At 48.8% G+C, this 15793-nt stretch overlaps 1 protein-coding gene across 4 annotated transcripts in view; it reads right to left on the bottom strand.

Annotated features, from left to right (window-relative positions):
* The window catches only part of RMND5B (required for meiotic nuclear division 5 homolog B), a 363293-nt gene that overhangs the window by 28851 nt on the left and 318649 nt on the right, over window positions 1-15793 (bottom strand). For all 4 annotated transcript variants that reach the window (XM_069651549.1, XM_069651551.1, XM_069651552.1 and 1 more), the window contains exons 8-9: window positions 5491-5593; window positions 5257-5411 (exon numbers count right to left, since the gene is read on the bottom strand). In XM_069651549.1, coding sequence (XP_069507650.1) covers window positions 5257-5411; window positions 5491-5593 — 258 coding nt within the window. The remainder of the gene's footprint in view (window positions 1-5256; window positions 5412-5490; window positions 5594-15793) is intronic.

Here is a 15793-nt window from a genome sequence, read left to right as displayed (position 1 = left end):
CCCTTAGGGACCACTGCAAAAAGTTTAAGACTACAGGTGATAGCAGTAAACCCAATTGGTAGCAGTCTGCACCACCCAGATTTACCTGGTAGCTGTGGCTGAGCAGTCAGACTTCTCTCAAGAAGAGTTAGGCAGTATATAGAGTATACACAATAGGGCTAAAAATACAGTAGCACAAGCAAACACTGACCAGAGCTTTGGTATAAAAGTATATAATTATTTATTTAAAAACACACTTGTAAAAATACACTAGCACTAATATGTCAAGCAAGTTCAAACACAGTCACTGGAAATATATACACCTCCCTAATTAATTATTTGACAAGTCTAGGTTAAGACACCACTTATTTAGCAAAACAGAGGTGAGCGCGTAACCATAGATGGCACTCCAATAATTTGTTTAAAAAAGGGAGAGAAAAGGTAGAATAGGAAAATCACACAGTACCAACACTTTTAGGAAACCACAGCAAGTCAAGAGAGGCAGGGTCTACTGTAGAGCAAAAAGTTCATAGGCCAGGCCCACTCTTGGAGAGAGCAAGGCGGAATGTGCCCAAGATCACACAGTGGAAATGTACTCAAAGTCTTTGCAGGAAAGTCAAAAAGAGGTTGGATCAAGTTAGAAAGATAATGTTAACAGGTCCGAGGTCACCCCAGGATAGAGAGTCAAGGATTTACGGGACACCTTGGACAGTCTATTGCAAGGGAGACCAGGCGGGACACAGTACCTGAAATGGTGAGAAAGCTCCAGCGGGGGAAGTTGTTCCTGGCAGCGGGCGCAAGTCGGGGCTTCGTCCAGAGGAAGAGAAGATCTCGACGTGGAGGAAAGCTGGAGGTCGTTGCACTGCCAGGGAAGAAACCAGCCGCAGAGTTTCCCGGTTAAAAGGTACTACCCTTTTATTCGCGGTAGTGGTTAAGCGTGGCTATCCGGCCGCCGGGGTGCTTGGCACGGGCGATTCGACCACGAGACGATCCAGGAAGGCGAAAAAGGCGAACTGGTTGGTCCCAACAGTTCAAAGGGAAGAAGACTCTCCTGGAAGAAGATCTTCTCTGTCGTCGGGAAAGTGGCGAGTTTCGTACAGCAGGGCTCCACCGGTGGTGTCGTCATTGTAGATGGCTCAGCTTCTCCCCTCTTCGGATTCTTTAGGTCCTGTGGCGACTTCTGAAGTTCCAGTCCCCAAAGCCCTGCTTTTATGCAGAAAACCCCCATTCATCAGCCTAGCTGTCAAAATTGCTAAGTGGTGAGCCGGCTGGCTCACCACTGGGCCAATCACACAAGAGTGCGACTTGAGTTGCCAAGGCAACTCAGTCCAGGGTGCCTATTCCCCCCCTACCACACATCCTGTAGACTCAGACAGAGTAGCACCACTTTTGGAGGCTTCTGTGCAGAAAGACCCAACAGGGGAATACATATTAAATAAATAACTTGGCGGTATCTTTAACATTGCACCAAAAAGTGGTGCGTTTAAAATGAATGGGAAAATCCCATAGGAAATATTCCGATGGAATATTTTGCGTGGTATCCACTGCCACCAGCCAGAAACTCGACAAGGGGGGACTGGACAGTGCCCCCTTGGAAAACAGACCCAGGGGCAATCGAATTACCCCTACCAGTACTTCCACAATATGATGGTTTGTACTGATTCTGTTCACAATTGAAGACTAGTAAAGTCAATGGTGACTTTACATGCCCTGGGAGACAGTAGTCAGTCCCAGGGTATGGAGTCTATGTTTGGGGGTCACTATGACACCCCTGTGTTACTGCACTGAGGGTGCTGTGTAACACATATACCAAAAACACATGAAGCCCTATGGAGTAAAAGACCCCATAGCCCATAAAACACATTACATAGTCAAAGGACATTCTCAAATCATGCCTAAGAGTGGGAGAAAAAGAGTCTCACTCTTAGCAGGAGAAAAAATTAAACCCCAAAAATCCAGCAAAGCTGCTGGGGGACTCACTAGGTTTGGGAAATTAGCCTTTACAGATAATTCTCCCTAACAATGATTATGCTTTATTAAAATCATTTATGTGTATACAAATCACCATTAGCTTTAAACGTATGTGCATTGTTAGCCTACAGTGTGCTCAGGTGTTGTTCCCTGTTCAAGGTGGACCTCTCTTTTTGTTATTCATCATTGATCTTGTAGCCCAGATTCACTCAGGTGCACCTGAATTACACTTAAACTTAACTAATTCTCTCTATCCTGATTCAACCTTTTGCTACCCTTGAGTGCGCCTCTACTACCACACTAACAGCTTGTTCATTCCCAACTCCAAGGTAGTAAGTTTGTGGGTGTTTTCCTGGGCAATTTCCTTAACATTGTCGTATAGGCGCAGTAGTGATTCCAGCACCAACTGCACTGCAGAGATGGAAGCTGGACCCAAGGTATCCATCTGCTGCATGATGTTAGAATCCCTTCTCAAGGAGATGTTTTTAGGTGTAAAAAAGTTATAGTTTATTGTTTGGCTGTGTGACTCGGGTAAAAAACAAGAAGTATTTTGTTCTTGCATTGTAGTTTTCTGGGTCTCAGTTGCAAGTCTGAGTCATTTAGAGGCATTGCCAGTGAATGCAAGGCTAAATTTTTCTCTTTATTGGTAGCGCGATAGGGGCGTTCCAAGATGCCCTCCATGACGTTAAACAGTCTTTAAAAGGATTGTTCTAGTGCACTTTGCTCGACCCCACTTGTTACTGTCCCCCCTCACATTCATTTAGTTCGGAGTTTCCTTGTGTTGGTTCTGACGCCTCTGGGGCGTCAAATAGATGATGGTGGGACTCGGTTCTGTAGGTGGGCGATATTAAATCCGGGCTTGGGAAGTTCACATGACCTTTTCTTACGTTCATGGGGATGGTTTGTTGTTCCACCAAATTGTTTTATTTTCGGACTCCCATCTGCGTGTGATAACATAGATATACTGTTTGATGAAGTCGCCTCTCCCCCAAGTTCCCCAACAGTCCTGTTTCTCATGTGCCCCCCCGCCCCCACGGCTCACCAAGGGCAGCTGATTTAAATGTGAGCTTTTTGTTGATGGAGGTACTAAGCAGCGCCCCCATGATCTTATTTGTGGGGGGCAACCGTTGTGTCCAGAAGCTTCACAATTCCATCACTCCTCACTCCTGGTGGACTATCAATGCTGCCCTTCCCTTCTCTGTGATGAATAATTTCCCACTCCATAGCTTCGAAGACATGTTCACCGGACGGGCTGTTGGCTCGGGAAAGGCCAAGCTCCCTGATTGGAAAGAGAAGTGGGTGATTAAGAGAGGGCCTAGTTTGTAGTAACCTGTTTACAAAATCGGGTTTCACTCACCGGCATTTCCACTAGTCTGTGAGACAGGCTTCCTTCTTCGCGTTTATCAGCAGGTGTTTGGTAGTAGCACGCCAAGCATCAGGTTTCCTCCTTGCATTGACAGCAGGGTTTTAGTGTGAAGCTCGCCGGAGGTCGCCTCAGACTGTCCTTTGCCAGTCGTTCGCGCCACTGGCGAATTAAATAAAGCACGCCTTTCTCAGAGTTAAAGGCAATGTGCCTATTTCAGGTCCAACACACCAACGTGGATAGTCACAGCTCTCCGCTCTTCACAATAACTGTTGAAGGACTGCCTGAGACTGTCCTTTGCTGGTCCTTCGCAAAGGACAGTAGCAAAAAGAACACCCTTCCTAACAGTGGGTATCTCCCCAGATAAACTCAGAGGATGCATATTCCAAGAGAATCCTAGACATCCCAAATCCTAGGTTCACCCACTGAAGTCCCTTTTTAAGTTGTTTGCTGGGGCTCATATCAGAAATTACCCTACATGATCATTCCCAATCTTGAGCCAATCACAAAAGGACAACAACGTACAATTGCCAAGCTAGTGTATTTGCAAACAGTTATATACTCAATTTTAGAGCCCTTCGGAGGAGAAAAGGTTTACGAAGAATTGTAAATGCTTTAACCTCTGCAGCCACCACATTAAGGTTCACTGTCACCAACCAGAACTACTGCCTGGGCAATGTTACTTGGCCAGAGAGACTACAAGGAGCCTTGGTGGTAGCCCACCTATAGTGAACCAGTGTTTCCACAACAGCCATTTAAGGCCTGCCCTGTGGCTTCCTCAAACAAAGAAAAGGCCCAAAATCAAAACGACTGAGTGCAGGACTTAAAAAATAAAAATACACAAGTGCCCAAATGGCTACCAAAGCGGTACATTGGGCTACTAATGTGGTAAATCGGCTTGCACCCATGGTAAAGCCAAAACAAAATTACAGCTGCCATCACCCTACTTTCTAAATCCAAGCAGGGTGATTTAATCACTCTAGAGCCAAAATAGGGTGCCTTGAAAGCACTGCAGTCCCAGGAACCACACAGGCTACTACAGGAAAATATACTAAGAAAGGATTGCAGTGGCAGGGGTACTTCAGTGCATGCCCCCAAAGCCACAAAAAGAGGGCAGAGATCCTAAAAAGGAGAAACAAAAGTTCAGGGGTCCCATAAAAAAGACAGCAGAACCCCCAGAAATGGAATTCTGCCCCAACAATGATATGATAGGTTATTTATAACACGCTTAATAACCAGAGGTTTCTAAGCGCGGACCCAGGGATCGAACCTGTGTTACTCCGTGTCATCTTGCTTCCAAGGCGAGCATGTTGCCCCTGAGCTATCCTCCCGAGACAATCACGAAGGTGCCAACCCATCCTCAATTTAGCCTATCTGCTTCCCTTGCCATTTTTAGGCACTCGGACCTAAACCTTACCCTGAGTGTTTTTCTTGGCTAAATGAACTGGAGCTATTGACAATAGAAAAATTATAAACGACAGAAAAGAAAAAGAATCAGAAGATGGTCCTGGGTGAAAGGCTTCAGTCTTGCATTTTAATTATTTTTAATCTTCTCTGTGGCAAATTCAATAGCTTGTTTAAACGGTCTACTAAATGAAGTGGAAGGGAAGAGGGCTAAAATAACCACACTGATGTACCACAACCGTGCAAGCGTCTCATGTTGCTGTTTGCATATTTTTGCTATCAATTATGATTAGTCAATGTTTGTGAAATGCACACTTTTACACATAACTTTGCTCGTCATATGGTACTGAAAACTAAGAAAGATAGGATTTTGAGATGTACAGAAAGGTAGAACAGGAAAGAATGAGGGAGAAAATTAACTGGAGAAAAGCAGATCAGGGAAGGTTTGCAGCAAGCAGAAAACGATCTTAAGAGCAGTGGGGACAAAAAACCATGGAGAGTAAAAATTGTGGGTGGGTATGTACCCATTGAACACTTACTTGCCCCCGCTGATTAGTTTGTTCAGGGCATCGCGGGAGATAACATGTCCACACATGAGCTTGGTAGGCGGGTTGGCATCAGACGTCTGCTGCCGTAGGATTGGACATGCAAACACAGAGTGGTAGCCACACTTCTTCCCAAGGTCAACTTCAATCTGACAAGAGAATGAATAATTAGGGGAGCAAGGCACTGCAGAGAGCAGAAAATGTTTGAGGAAAGACAGAGAAACCTACCGGAAGCTCGTCTTTGTGGCTCCAGACCCCTGAACACTGCCTCTGCTCGATAACTGCCTTAATGTTCATTAGCACAGGTAATGCCACCGACCCTGCAGCAAAACTTATAAGAGAACGTGAATGTAGTTTACAGGGACAGAGAAAAAAAATAAGTGTGCTAACCAAAAGAAACAGTGACAAAGGCATTACATAATTTAGAGAGGTAAACAAAAGGTATAATGGGGTGGGGGTGCATTAGGTATTTGAGTGGTAGAACAATCTCAGCTTCGAGGCAGTCCACCTGAACTCTGTCCATTGTTCGGTAAGATTTGGTAAAGTTCAATTGGTGTGGGACTTCACAAGATTTCTCTTGGTATTAGGGACCCAACTCTTAATATAGGCTTGTACTACACAAGGCAGTAGAGTGGCTGAGAAGCCAGGCTTATCTCAGGAGGGGCAATGTGAGCTGTAGAGTAGCACAATGAAATCAGTAAACACAAGGCTCCAAGTAAACACTTACACACTTAGAGTTGTATTAAATTATTTATTTATATATACACCAGGCAAATTAAGCAAATGTTAAAAAGGTAGCAACTAATAGTAAAATTCAATGGCAGATAGAATAATACATTTATACAAGAACCAATAATGCAATTGAGTATTTTTTTTACTAGGCTAATCATTTTCCAGCACTGAGTGACGTCAATAAAGGCCAGTTTAGGATGGATTTCTGTTCACCATTACAACATTGAGATGGGGAGGGAAAATGGTTAGCGTCACAGTAGAACACACTTTAGCAACTGGTTCAATAGATAGTTTCTCCCAGAGGGATGTAGGCAGTCTTTTATCCGAGCAATGATAGTGTCAACAATTAAAACCTAAGGGAACAACCACTGCCAAAGCTAATAGGGTTCAGAAGAGGAGGTTTCAGGAAATCAGGACAGCCAAAGTCAATGGGACAGTTCCACTTCTGATGCAGATTTTCTTAGAAAATCTGAATCAAAAAGTCAGGCGTTCTTTGAAAAATCACAGGAGCTCAAGAGGAGCCTACCTGATGGAGTACAAGCTGGAAGGCTTGCATAGGTGAGTGGTGGTCAACTCTAGATGGGTGAAAAGAATACTTCCCAAGCCCGGAAGCACTACAAATGGCAAAAGGTAGTTATACCCCAAGCCCCACAGTAACTTAGAATTGAAGAAGAGGTTCCAGCTGAATTCCTTCCCGATGCAGACCCTTGTTCCTGCTCCTTGGTCGTGGTGACAAAAGGGGGGACGTCTGGCGGGCTTCTGCAGCAGCACTCTGGAGAGGGATTCGGCAGCAATGGATTCCACGTGATTCAGCGGCTCTGGTTTTGGCGCCTTTTTCTCAGCGCCAAGAAGGAACGAATACCTATAGTTGCAATTTCCTTGGTCCTGAACTCTGTTGAGGGGACTCTGGATGAATAATTCCTGCTTCTGGAGGTCCACAAGAGTGCCCACAAAGTTTTTGCCAGATTTGTTCTCTGGAAGACGATGCACTCGATAATGGTCATGGGTCCCTGCAGCGTAGGAAAGTTGCACAGCAAGCAAGGGGATGAGCCAAAATGAGGCCGGTCTCGAGGCTAGTTGGTCCCATCAGCCCAAGGGAGGAAGGCGTCCTGCACAGATCTTTCCTGTTGAAACGAAAACGTGGTCAGCTTAGCTGCAAGGCTTCGCTGGTGCTTCTGCGGTCCTGGTGGGTGCTGCTGGCCTCTCTACTCGTCCTCGACGGATGTCTTGTTCCAGTGGTCAACTGTCTGTAGTTCCAGAATCCTCACCTTTTAAGCAAAATCCCATTCATTCACAGCCCTAGGGCTGTCAATCACCTGGGGGGTGGCTATCCTCCAGGACAGCCAGCCGGCCAGTCAACACTGGTTTCAGTCTGGCACACCTAGAGACAAAGGACAGCTAAGTTTCAGGTCACTTCCTGCCTTTCCAGACATACTGGAGCCTGGGCAGGCTTCAGTGCAGAAGCACACTGAAGGCAAAACACACAAAGGACTCAAACCTAGTTTAAACAACAGAGTAAAAGCTCAGAAGCAAAGGACAAACAAGAAATGGCGGAAAAAGAAGACAGGCGATTTTGTAAAAATGGTCACCCATGGGTGCTGTACGGCAGCTGAGAAATCAGCCTGCTAGTACACTGCACAAAAAGGTAGTAAAAAGAAATCACTGCCACCAGCCTTTCAAGTTAGTCAGTGTAACAAAATGTTACATGGGAAGTGGGATAAGGAGTTACTATGGAACACCCCAGCACACCACATAGGGTGGTTGTGCTAGACCCACAAAAGATAAAAGATAGATAAAAAAAAGTGATCTCACTATTCTTGAGAACTGTAGTTCACACATGAAAACGTATTTAAACATTAAGAGAAGTCCAAGGGACTTCTCAGTGACACTGCACAGAGGGTGCCGTGTCTCACTAAGCACAAAACCGATGCCTATGCAGTTTACCAGACTCCATTAAACAGTAAAAAAGAAAACGGTCAGCGAAAAACACATGAGCGAGTGGAAAAAAGCTCCACTCACTCAGGAGGTAAACAATCACAAATATCCCAGATTCCAGCAAAAGGGCTGGCGGGTCTCTAAGGTTAAAGGGAATTCGCACAGAAACAATTCTCCCTCACATCCTTACCAAGGATGAAAGACACATAGGGAGAGCAGGTGAACATTTGCTCACTGGAAAGCTATATACACCAGAACGGTCAAAGAACTACAAGGAGTACCGTCCTGCTGACTGACATATGCTTTGGCCACTTGGAGATCAACAGTTTTTAACGATTTAACAATTGTGATACAAAAGAACAGACCCTTTATAATCGCTGACAGTTTTTTACAATTAGGCAAATGAGCCACTTCTGCTGTGGGCCAGAAACCCAGAGTAGTTGTAGATACCCAGGTCAGCCCTCATTCCTTCAGATTTGCATACACACACACACACCACACATTGTTAGGAAAGATTCCTTTTCACTGCACCTTTCCTTCCATTTCTATGGACCCCTAAACTTATTGCTATTATTTTTTTTTTAAAGTGCAGTGCAGCCTTTCCCGATCCACCTGGACTTGTAATGCCCCGCTAGCACCAGGCAGTCAGGTGATGGAAAAGTGTTACGAGTCCAGCGGCAACCCAACGGAAGCACTTGGCAGGGTTACCACCAGACTCGTAATGAGATCCATTGTTTCCCTTAGTCTAGTAACTTTGTTACTACTTTTAGTAACTTGTTATCACTTGTGGTAACTTATTGTACAATGCATTTACAATGCAGTACAATGGGGTACACACCTTTTGATTTGCCCTAGATTAACACTCAGAGGATTTTTGATTTTTGGTTACTATGTGCTAAATGGAAGCTGGTGGCAGCAGTGATGTTTTACTATTTTTTGGTGCATTTCGTTTAAGCCTTACCTCGTTTGGCTACTGTGGCTAGTGGTCAAACATGGCCATGCCACAAGGTTTATCGCTTGTCCTTTGGCCATCATGACTTTTAGCCTTCTACCTGTCCAGTGAGGCCAGGAAAATCCTTATAAGGACTTCCAGTGCACAGGAAAGCAGAGGCTTTTGGCCGGCTACTGTGTGTTTTCTGCCAGGAAGTGGGCTGGGACTTTCTGGTCCCAATTCACAAATTGGTGCCAGTGTGTCTGAGTCGAATGAATGAGTTTTGCTGCCAGTGGCCCTGATTGGAACACTGCTGGGGTGTGCTTGTGGGGGGGGGGGTGCAGATCTGTCAGTGCCTAGAGGGAATAGTAGTCAATAGGTGCACACCTAGTTTTCTGTCAATGGGTGAAAAAGTTACATAGACAATTTCAAATGATTCAGGGTGCTGAGGAGGAATACAAGCCCTGACACTGGAGCCTGAATAAAACATGAACTAAAAGTGTCTAAATTTAAAGACACTCCCGTCCCCTGCACACCATTAAAGCTGAAAAAATCTTGTCAATAAAATGCTTACATTTTCAAAAGATATGTAATTGAATATTAGATACATGAACAAAAGTTGAAAACATCAATGTTTGTTAATTAAACCTTAAAATGTACATAAATGTAAGTGATTTTCACATATGGCCATCGTAAAAAACCAAAATGAAACAAAGAGCAAATACAGTGTTCTTATGTTGCGATGTGATTTCCAACTCTACGTGTTTCGGGGAAACTCCCCTTCTTCAGGAGTAAAAGAAATCTGCAATTACACATATACAAACAATTAATAATCCCCTTTACATATGTTAAACACAAAATGACCGTGCCGAACAAGTTACTTTCTTACCTGGTAACGTTCTTTCGATGGGATGGTCCGACGACGTATTCCATATCTATGACATGTAATCACCACAGCTGTGCTGCTTCGGAAACTTTATTCGGCGTCTGCGTCCTGCGTCGATGACGTCGATGCGCCGTCGTCGAGGGCCTCCTCCGACGTCATCCGATGTGATAAGTAGGACGCACAACGCCCGTAGCCTCAGTTGTAGTTTTTTCCCCCAGAACGTGTGACACTAGTCAACTGCCAGTCAGACACAAAGCCTTGCGGAACGTAAGCTGCAATCGCAAAAGAAATTCTGCAGCGGAGAAGGCAGGGCGGGAGCGATATGGAATACGTCGTCGGACCATCCCATCGAAAGAACGTTACCAGGTAAGAAAGTAACTTGTTCTTCGAGGGGATTGGGTCCTCCGACGTATTCCATATCTATGACAGACTCCCAAAGCAGTACCAGAGCAAGGAGGAGGGAAAGAATTTAGAATCAAGATTTAGAATAGCCAATCAAATAGAGCAAAGGACCGCCTTGCCAAAGGCCAGATCCTGTGCTCGGATGGAATCGAGGGAATAGTGACGTACAAATATATGTACTGAAGCCCAGGTGGCTGCATCACAGATGTTGCGAATAGGAACACCCCTCTGCAAGGCAGTAGACGCAGCCATACCCCTGGGCCCGCAAGCCAGCCGGTGGGTCCTTACCCGCCAAGCGGTAGCATTCCGAGATGGCCAAAATAATCCAGCGAGACAAAGTCTGTTTCGTCACAGCTTGCCCCAAACGCTTTCCAGCGTAACCAATAAAGAGTTGATCTTCCACTCTGACCCGGGACATGCGTGAAACATAAAAGCTTAAAGCTCTCCTAGGATCAAGCCTATGGAGACTCTCCTCTTCCTTACCAGGATGCAGAGGAGGATAGAATGCCAGAAGAACAACCTTCTGGGCCAAATGAAATTCCGTCACTACCTTCGGAAGAAAAGAAGGACGAACTCTAAGGACAACCCTGTCCTTGTGAAATACAGTGAAGGGAGGCTTAACTGAAAGTGCCTGTAACTCACTCACTCTGCGAGCGGAAGTAACCGCAACTAAAAACACAGTTTTCAGAGTTAACAGCCTCAAAGGGCAAGAATGTAAAGGCTCAAACGGAGCACCCATAAGAAACTTAAGAACAAGGTTTAAATCCCAACCGGGCACCAGGAAAGGTGACGGAGGGAACACATTAGTGAGCCCTTTCAGGAACTGTGAAATCAAAGGGATTTTAAAGTAAGAACACTCTTCAGACGAGCGCTTAAAGATGGACAGCGCCGCCAGGTAACCCTTAACGGTACCCACTTGCAAGCCCCTGTGGGCCAAAGAAAGTAAAAAGGACAGAACCATGGGGATGTCACATGCAAAAGGATCCACATTCTGAACTCTGCACCAGTTGCAGAACTTACGCCAACGGTACAGAGACTTTGTTGCTGGCCTTCGGGCCGAAAGCAACACCTCCATCACGTCCTCAGGGAGGTCCCAATCCTTATACCTCAACCTTTCAGAAGCCAAGCGTGAAGGTTGAGGGATCTGACCTCTGGATGGAGAACCTGACCCCCCTCCCGTGAGAGCAGATCGTCTCGGTAGGGAAGACGACGTGGAGGGCAGATGGATAAGTCGAGAAGGTCCGGGTACCACGTCCTCCGAGCCCACGCCGGGGCAATGAGGATCATCCGGGAACCGAACTTCCGTAACCTCCGTAGCACTTGCGGGATGACGGGGACTGGAGGAAACGCGTACAGCAGCGGGAATGACCACTCCACCACGAACGCGTCTCCTAAGGCTCCTTTTGGAGGAAATTCCCGCGAGCAAAACCTTTCGCACTTCCGGTTGACACTGGAGGCGAAGAGATCCACTTGAGGGGTCCCCCAAAGGGCAAAGATCTCCAGGAGAATCTCCTGAGCCAACTCCCACTCGTGAGAGATCGCGCTCTGCCTGCTCAGAGCGTCCGCCGTCACGTTTTCGGCTCCGGCCAGATGAACTGCCGAGATCGAAACTTCCTGCTGGATGGCCCAGAACTCGAGCTGCATCGCCTCCCTGCACAGAGGAAGTGACCCTGCCCCCCCCTTTTTGTTGAGGTAGTGCATGGCCACTGTGTTGTCCGTCAGGATCAGGACATTCTTCCCTCGCACAGACGGCAGAAAAGCCTTCAGGGCTAGCCTGACGGCCCTCAGCTCCAACAGATTGATATGGAGTCTGGACTCCGACGGAGACCAACGACCGCTGACTGTCAGCCCGTTGGCATGAGCTCCCCATCCCATGAGGGATGCATCCGTCACGATCGTCACCTCCGGCCAGGGGAGCCAAAATGGAGCCCCCTTCATCAAGTTGCCTTCGACGGCCCACCACAGAAGGTCCCGGGCGACCGAGGACGGCACCTGAATCGAGTCCGACATCCTGCCGGAGGACTGCGACCATTACATCTTGAGTGCCCACTGCAAAGATCTCATCCGCAGGCGAGCCTCTGGCACCAGAAGAATGCAGGATGCCATGAGGCCGAGCAACCTCAAGAACTCGAACGCTGGGAGCGTCTGGGCATGCTGAAACTTGTGCACCATCTGCTGAATGTGAAGAGCCCTCACCTGGGGAGGAAAACACTGCCCCAGGGAAGTGTCGAGCACTGCTCCGATGTACTGGAGCCGCTGTGTTGGCGTCAAATGGGACTTCTTTAAATTGAGGGAGAAGCCCAGCCTGTGAAGGGAGCGACAGGTGACCGATAGATGATCAAGGACTTGCTCGGGAGAGCTCCCCCTGATCAACCAATCGTCCAGGTAGGGGTAGACGTGAATCCCCCTTGCCTGAGATGCGCTGCCACCACCACCATGAGCTTGGTGAAAACCCTCGGGGCGGAGGTCAATTCGAACGGCAGGACCCGAAACTGAAAGTGCGAGTCGCCAACCGCGAACCTCAGGTACTTCTTGTGCTTGGGATGGATCGGCACATGGAAGTAAGCATCCTTGAGGTCGAGTGACACCAACCAGTCCTGAAGCTGAAGGGCCTGGAGGACTTGAGAGAGACTAACCATCTTGAACTTGTCCTTCCTGAGGAGTTTGTTCAAACCGCGCAAGTCCATGATGGGTCTCAATCCCCCGTCTTTCTTCGAAATCAAAAAATAAGGGGAATACCATCCCTTGTTCCTCTCCGCCACAGGCACCAGTTCTATGGCGCCTTTCTCCAGCAGGGCTTGAATTTCCTGCGCAAGGAGCGGATCCGGACTCTGCAAAGAGAGGTTCCCCGGTGGATTGTCGCGAGGCCTGTGCCGAAAGGGAAGACAGTAGCCGTGGGTTATGATCTCCAGAACCCACACATCTGAAGTAATGGCTTGCCACTCTACAAGATGCTGCGCCAGCCTTCCCCCAACCGGCGAAACATGGGACATGGCCTCACGACTGAGTGGGAGCGGCTGCGGCGTTACCTGAGGGCAAAGAGGCAACTGCCCGAGCGGCCTTGGCACCACGGGTACCCTGTCGTCCACGTCTGGTACCCCTGCGTTGGCCTCTTTGACTGCCAGCTCCTCTCGCTTTACTGAAGGATGAGTAATAGCGAAAGGAACCACCCCTCCACTGCTGTCCCCTAGGATGAAAAGGCAGAGGTTGGCGAACTGCAGCGCCCAACGACTTTGCTGCAGCTTTTGAGGTCTGCAACCTCTCAAGGCTCTCGTCAGCCTTGCTGCCAAAAAGGTGTTCAGCGTCAAAGGGCATGTTGAGGAGCCGGGACTGCACATTAGGAGCAAACCCCGACTTCCGCAACCACGCAAACCTGCGTATCACGGTGCTCGCCGCCATGGACCTACTGACGCATTCAGCTAAGTCCAAACCCGACTGAACGGACTCACACATGGCATCCTTACCATCCTGGACCATAGCAAGGAAACCATCCCGTTCGTCCCCTTCGGGAATATGTTCAGCCGCTAACGCAACACAGTTCCACAGAGTGTGCGTGAAACGCGACAAGGCACAAATGGAGTTGGCCGCCTGAAGCGCCATACCACCAGAAGAAAACACTTTCTTCGCCCAGCCATCAAAACGTTTGTCGTCCCTATTAGGAGGGATGGTAGGGTACGACGCCTGCTTCGCCAGGGCCGTGGCCGCCTGCACCACCAAACTCTCCGGAGTGGGGTGCCTGGTCAAGTAGCAGGGGTCGCCACTGGCTGGACGGTATTTTCGCGACAAGGATCTGCCCACCGCCGGGAGACTCTCCGGAGCAGTCCAAGCCGCCGCCACCCTTCTCTGTAAAGCCATATGGAACGGCAGAACCGGGTCAGTTGGGGGACCAACATCAAGGATGTCCGTCAGATCATCCTGCACAAACTTCCCTGGGGGAGCAGACCATCCCAAGTACTCCGAAACCCTAGCCATAAGGCGCCGGTACGAGGAATCAGCATGAGAGCCAGGCTCAGGCCTACAAACCTCCACCTCCGGAGAGGTGTCCAGACCACTGGCATCATGCAGTGACTGTCTCAACTCGTCAAACTGACTATGGCCCGAGACAATGTCATCCGGAACCTGACTAGGAACCAGGCCATCAGATTCCTCATCCGCCTCTGAAATATAGTCCAGGCGGCGAAAAGAAGGCACCCTAGAGTGCTTGCTCTCAACCAGAGCCTTCCTAGGGGGTCCACCCGTGCCCCGGGGTACCTCCGTCACGAAAGGCGTCGATGGCGTCGAGCGAATCGGCGCCAGCGTCGAGAGAACCAGCACCGGCGCCGAGAGGATCGGCGTCAAGGAAATCGGCGTTGACGTCAGATGCAGCGCCTCCAGAATCGGCGGCGTCGACACAGCCCTCGAGGCCGTAGCCCCGAGAGTGTCCCTCGACGACCCGAGCGTCGACGGCCTCAACGACTTCCTCGAAGCCGGAGCCTCGAGAAAGCCAGTCGACGCCCTCGACGCCTCAGACGTCGATGTCTTCCTCGAAGACTTCACAGGTGCACACGGTCTCGAACGCGTTGAGGACCGGGACCTGGAACAGGTACGGCGAGAACGAGTCTCCTTGTCCGAACGGGACCTCTACCGCGACTCGTGCCGACCACTCATGCGGGCGGTGTCTCTCGACCTCACACGACCGACCCCACTCGGGGGCGCGGATGGCTTAGTACCCTGCGACTCAAGAATCGCCAGCATTTTCTTCCTGAAGGACGCCCATTCCTCCGGCGTCGCACGGCTGGTGGGGTAAGCGACGTGCCGGGCAGAGTCCGAGGAGGAGGACCTGGAAGACGACCGGTGTCGGCGCTTCCGAGAACGCCTCAAAGAGGCAGAGGAGTGGCGAGACCGACTCCTAGAAGGAGACCCACGAGACTTCCAACGATGATGCGAAGAGTCACCCCTCGAATCATCCGTCGAAAGCCCCGCAGACTTCGACTTCCTGGGCTTGGACACCCGACCTACCGACAACTTCTTCTCACGTTCGCGTAAGGCTTTGGACGTGAGCGACTGGCAGTCGATACAGTCATCTGTGTCGTGGGCCTCCCCGAGGCACCAGAGGCAGGCGTCGTGCGAGTCCGTCACCGACATCTTGGACCCACACTCCCCGCACTTCTTGAAACCCGGACGCGGGGTCGAAGACGAAGTAGAAGACATCCTCACACGAAGGATTTGCACAAAACGAACAGGTTCGAAGAACCGAGAAGAACAGAACTCCAAAGAGTCGAGGCGTGAACCGAGAATCACGAAGCAACACGTTCGCGGAAAAAACGGAACTGAGGCTACGGGCGTCGTGCGTCCTACTTATCACATCGGATGACGTCGGACGAGGCCCTCGACGACGGCGCATCGACGCAGGACGCAGACGCCGAAAAAAGTTTCCGAAGCAGCACAGCTGTGGTGATTACATGTCATAGATATGGAATACATCGGAGGACCCAATCCCCTCGAACAAATCATTATCAATCATCACTCTAAACCAGCTGCAAAGCAACCTAGCTCATACTATATAGGGTCATTATCATTTTCTTCATAATCAGGAAACCAAAATTGAATACTGGTGTGACTCCAAAGCATGAAATTAGAAGCAAGATAATGGAAGGAATTACCTC

The sequence above is a fragment of the Ambystoma mexicanum genome, chromosome 3p (genome assembly GCF_040938575.1).
Source record: "Ambystoma mexicanum isolate Mex_15411 chromosome 3p, UKY_AmexF1_1, whole genome shotgun sequence".
NCBI classification, from domain to species: domain Eukaryota; kingdom Metazoa; phylum Chordata; class Amphibia; order Caudata; family Ambystomatidae; genus Ambystoma; species Ambystoma mexicanum.
This window is presented reverse-complemented; position numbering and strand designations above follow the sequence as displayed.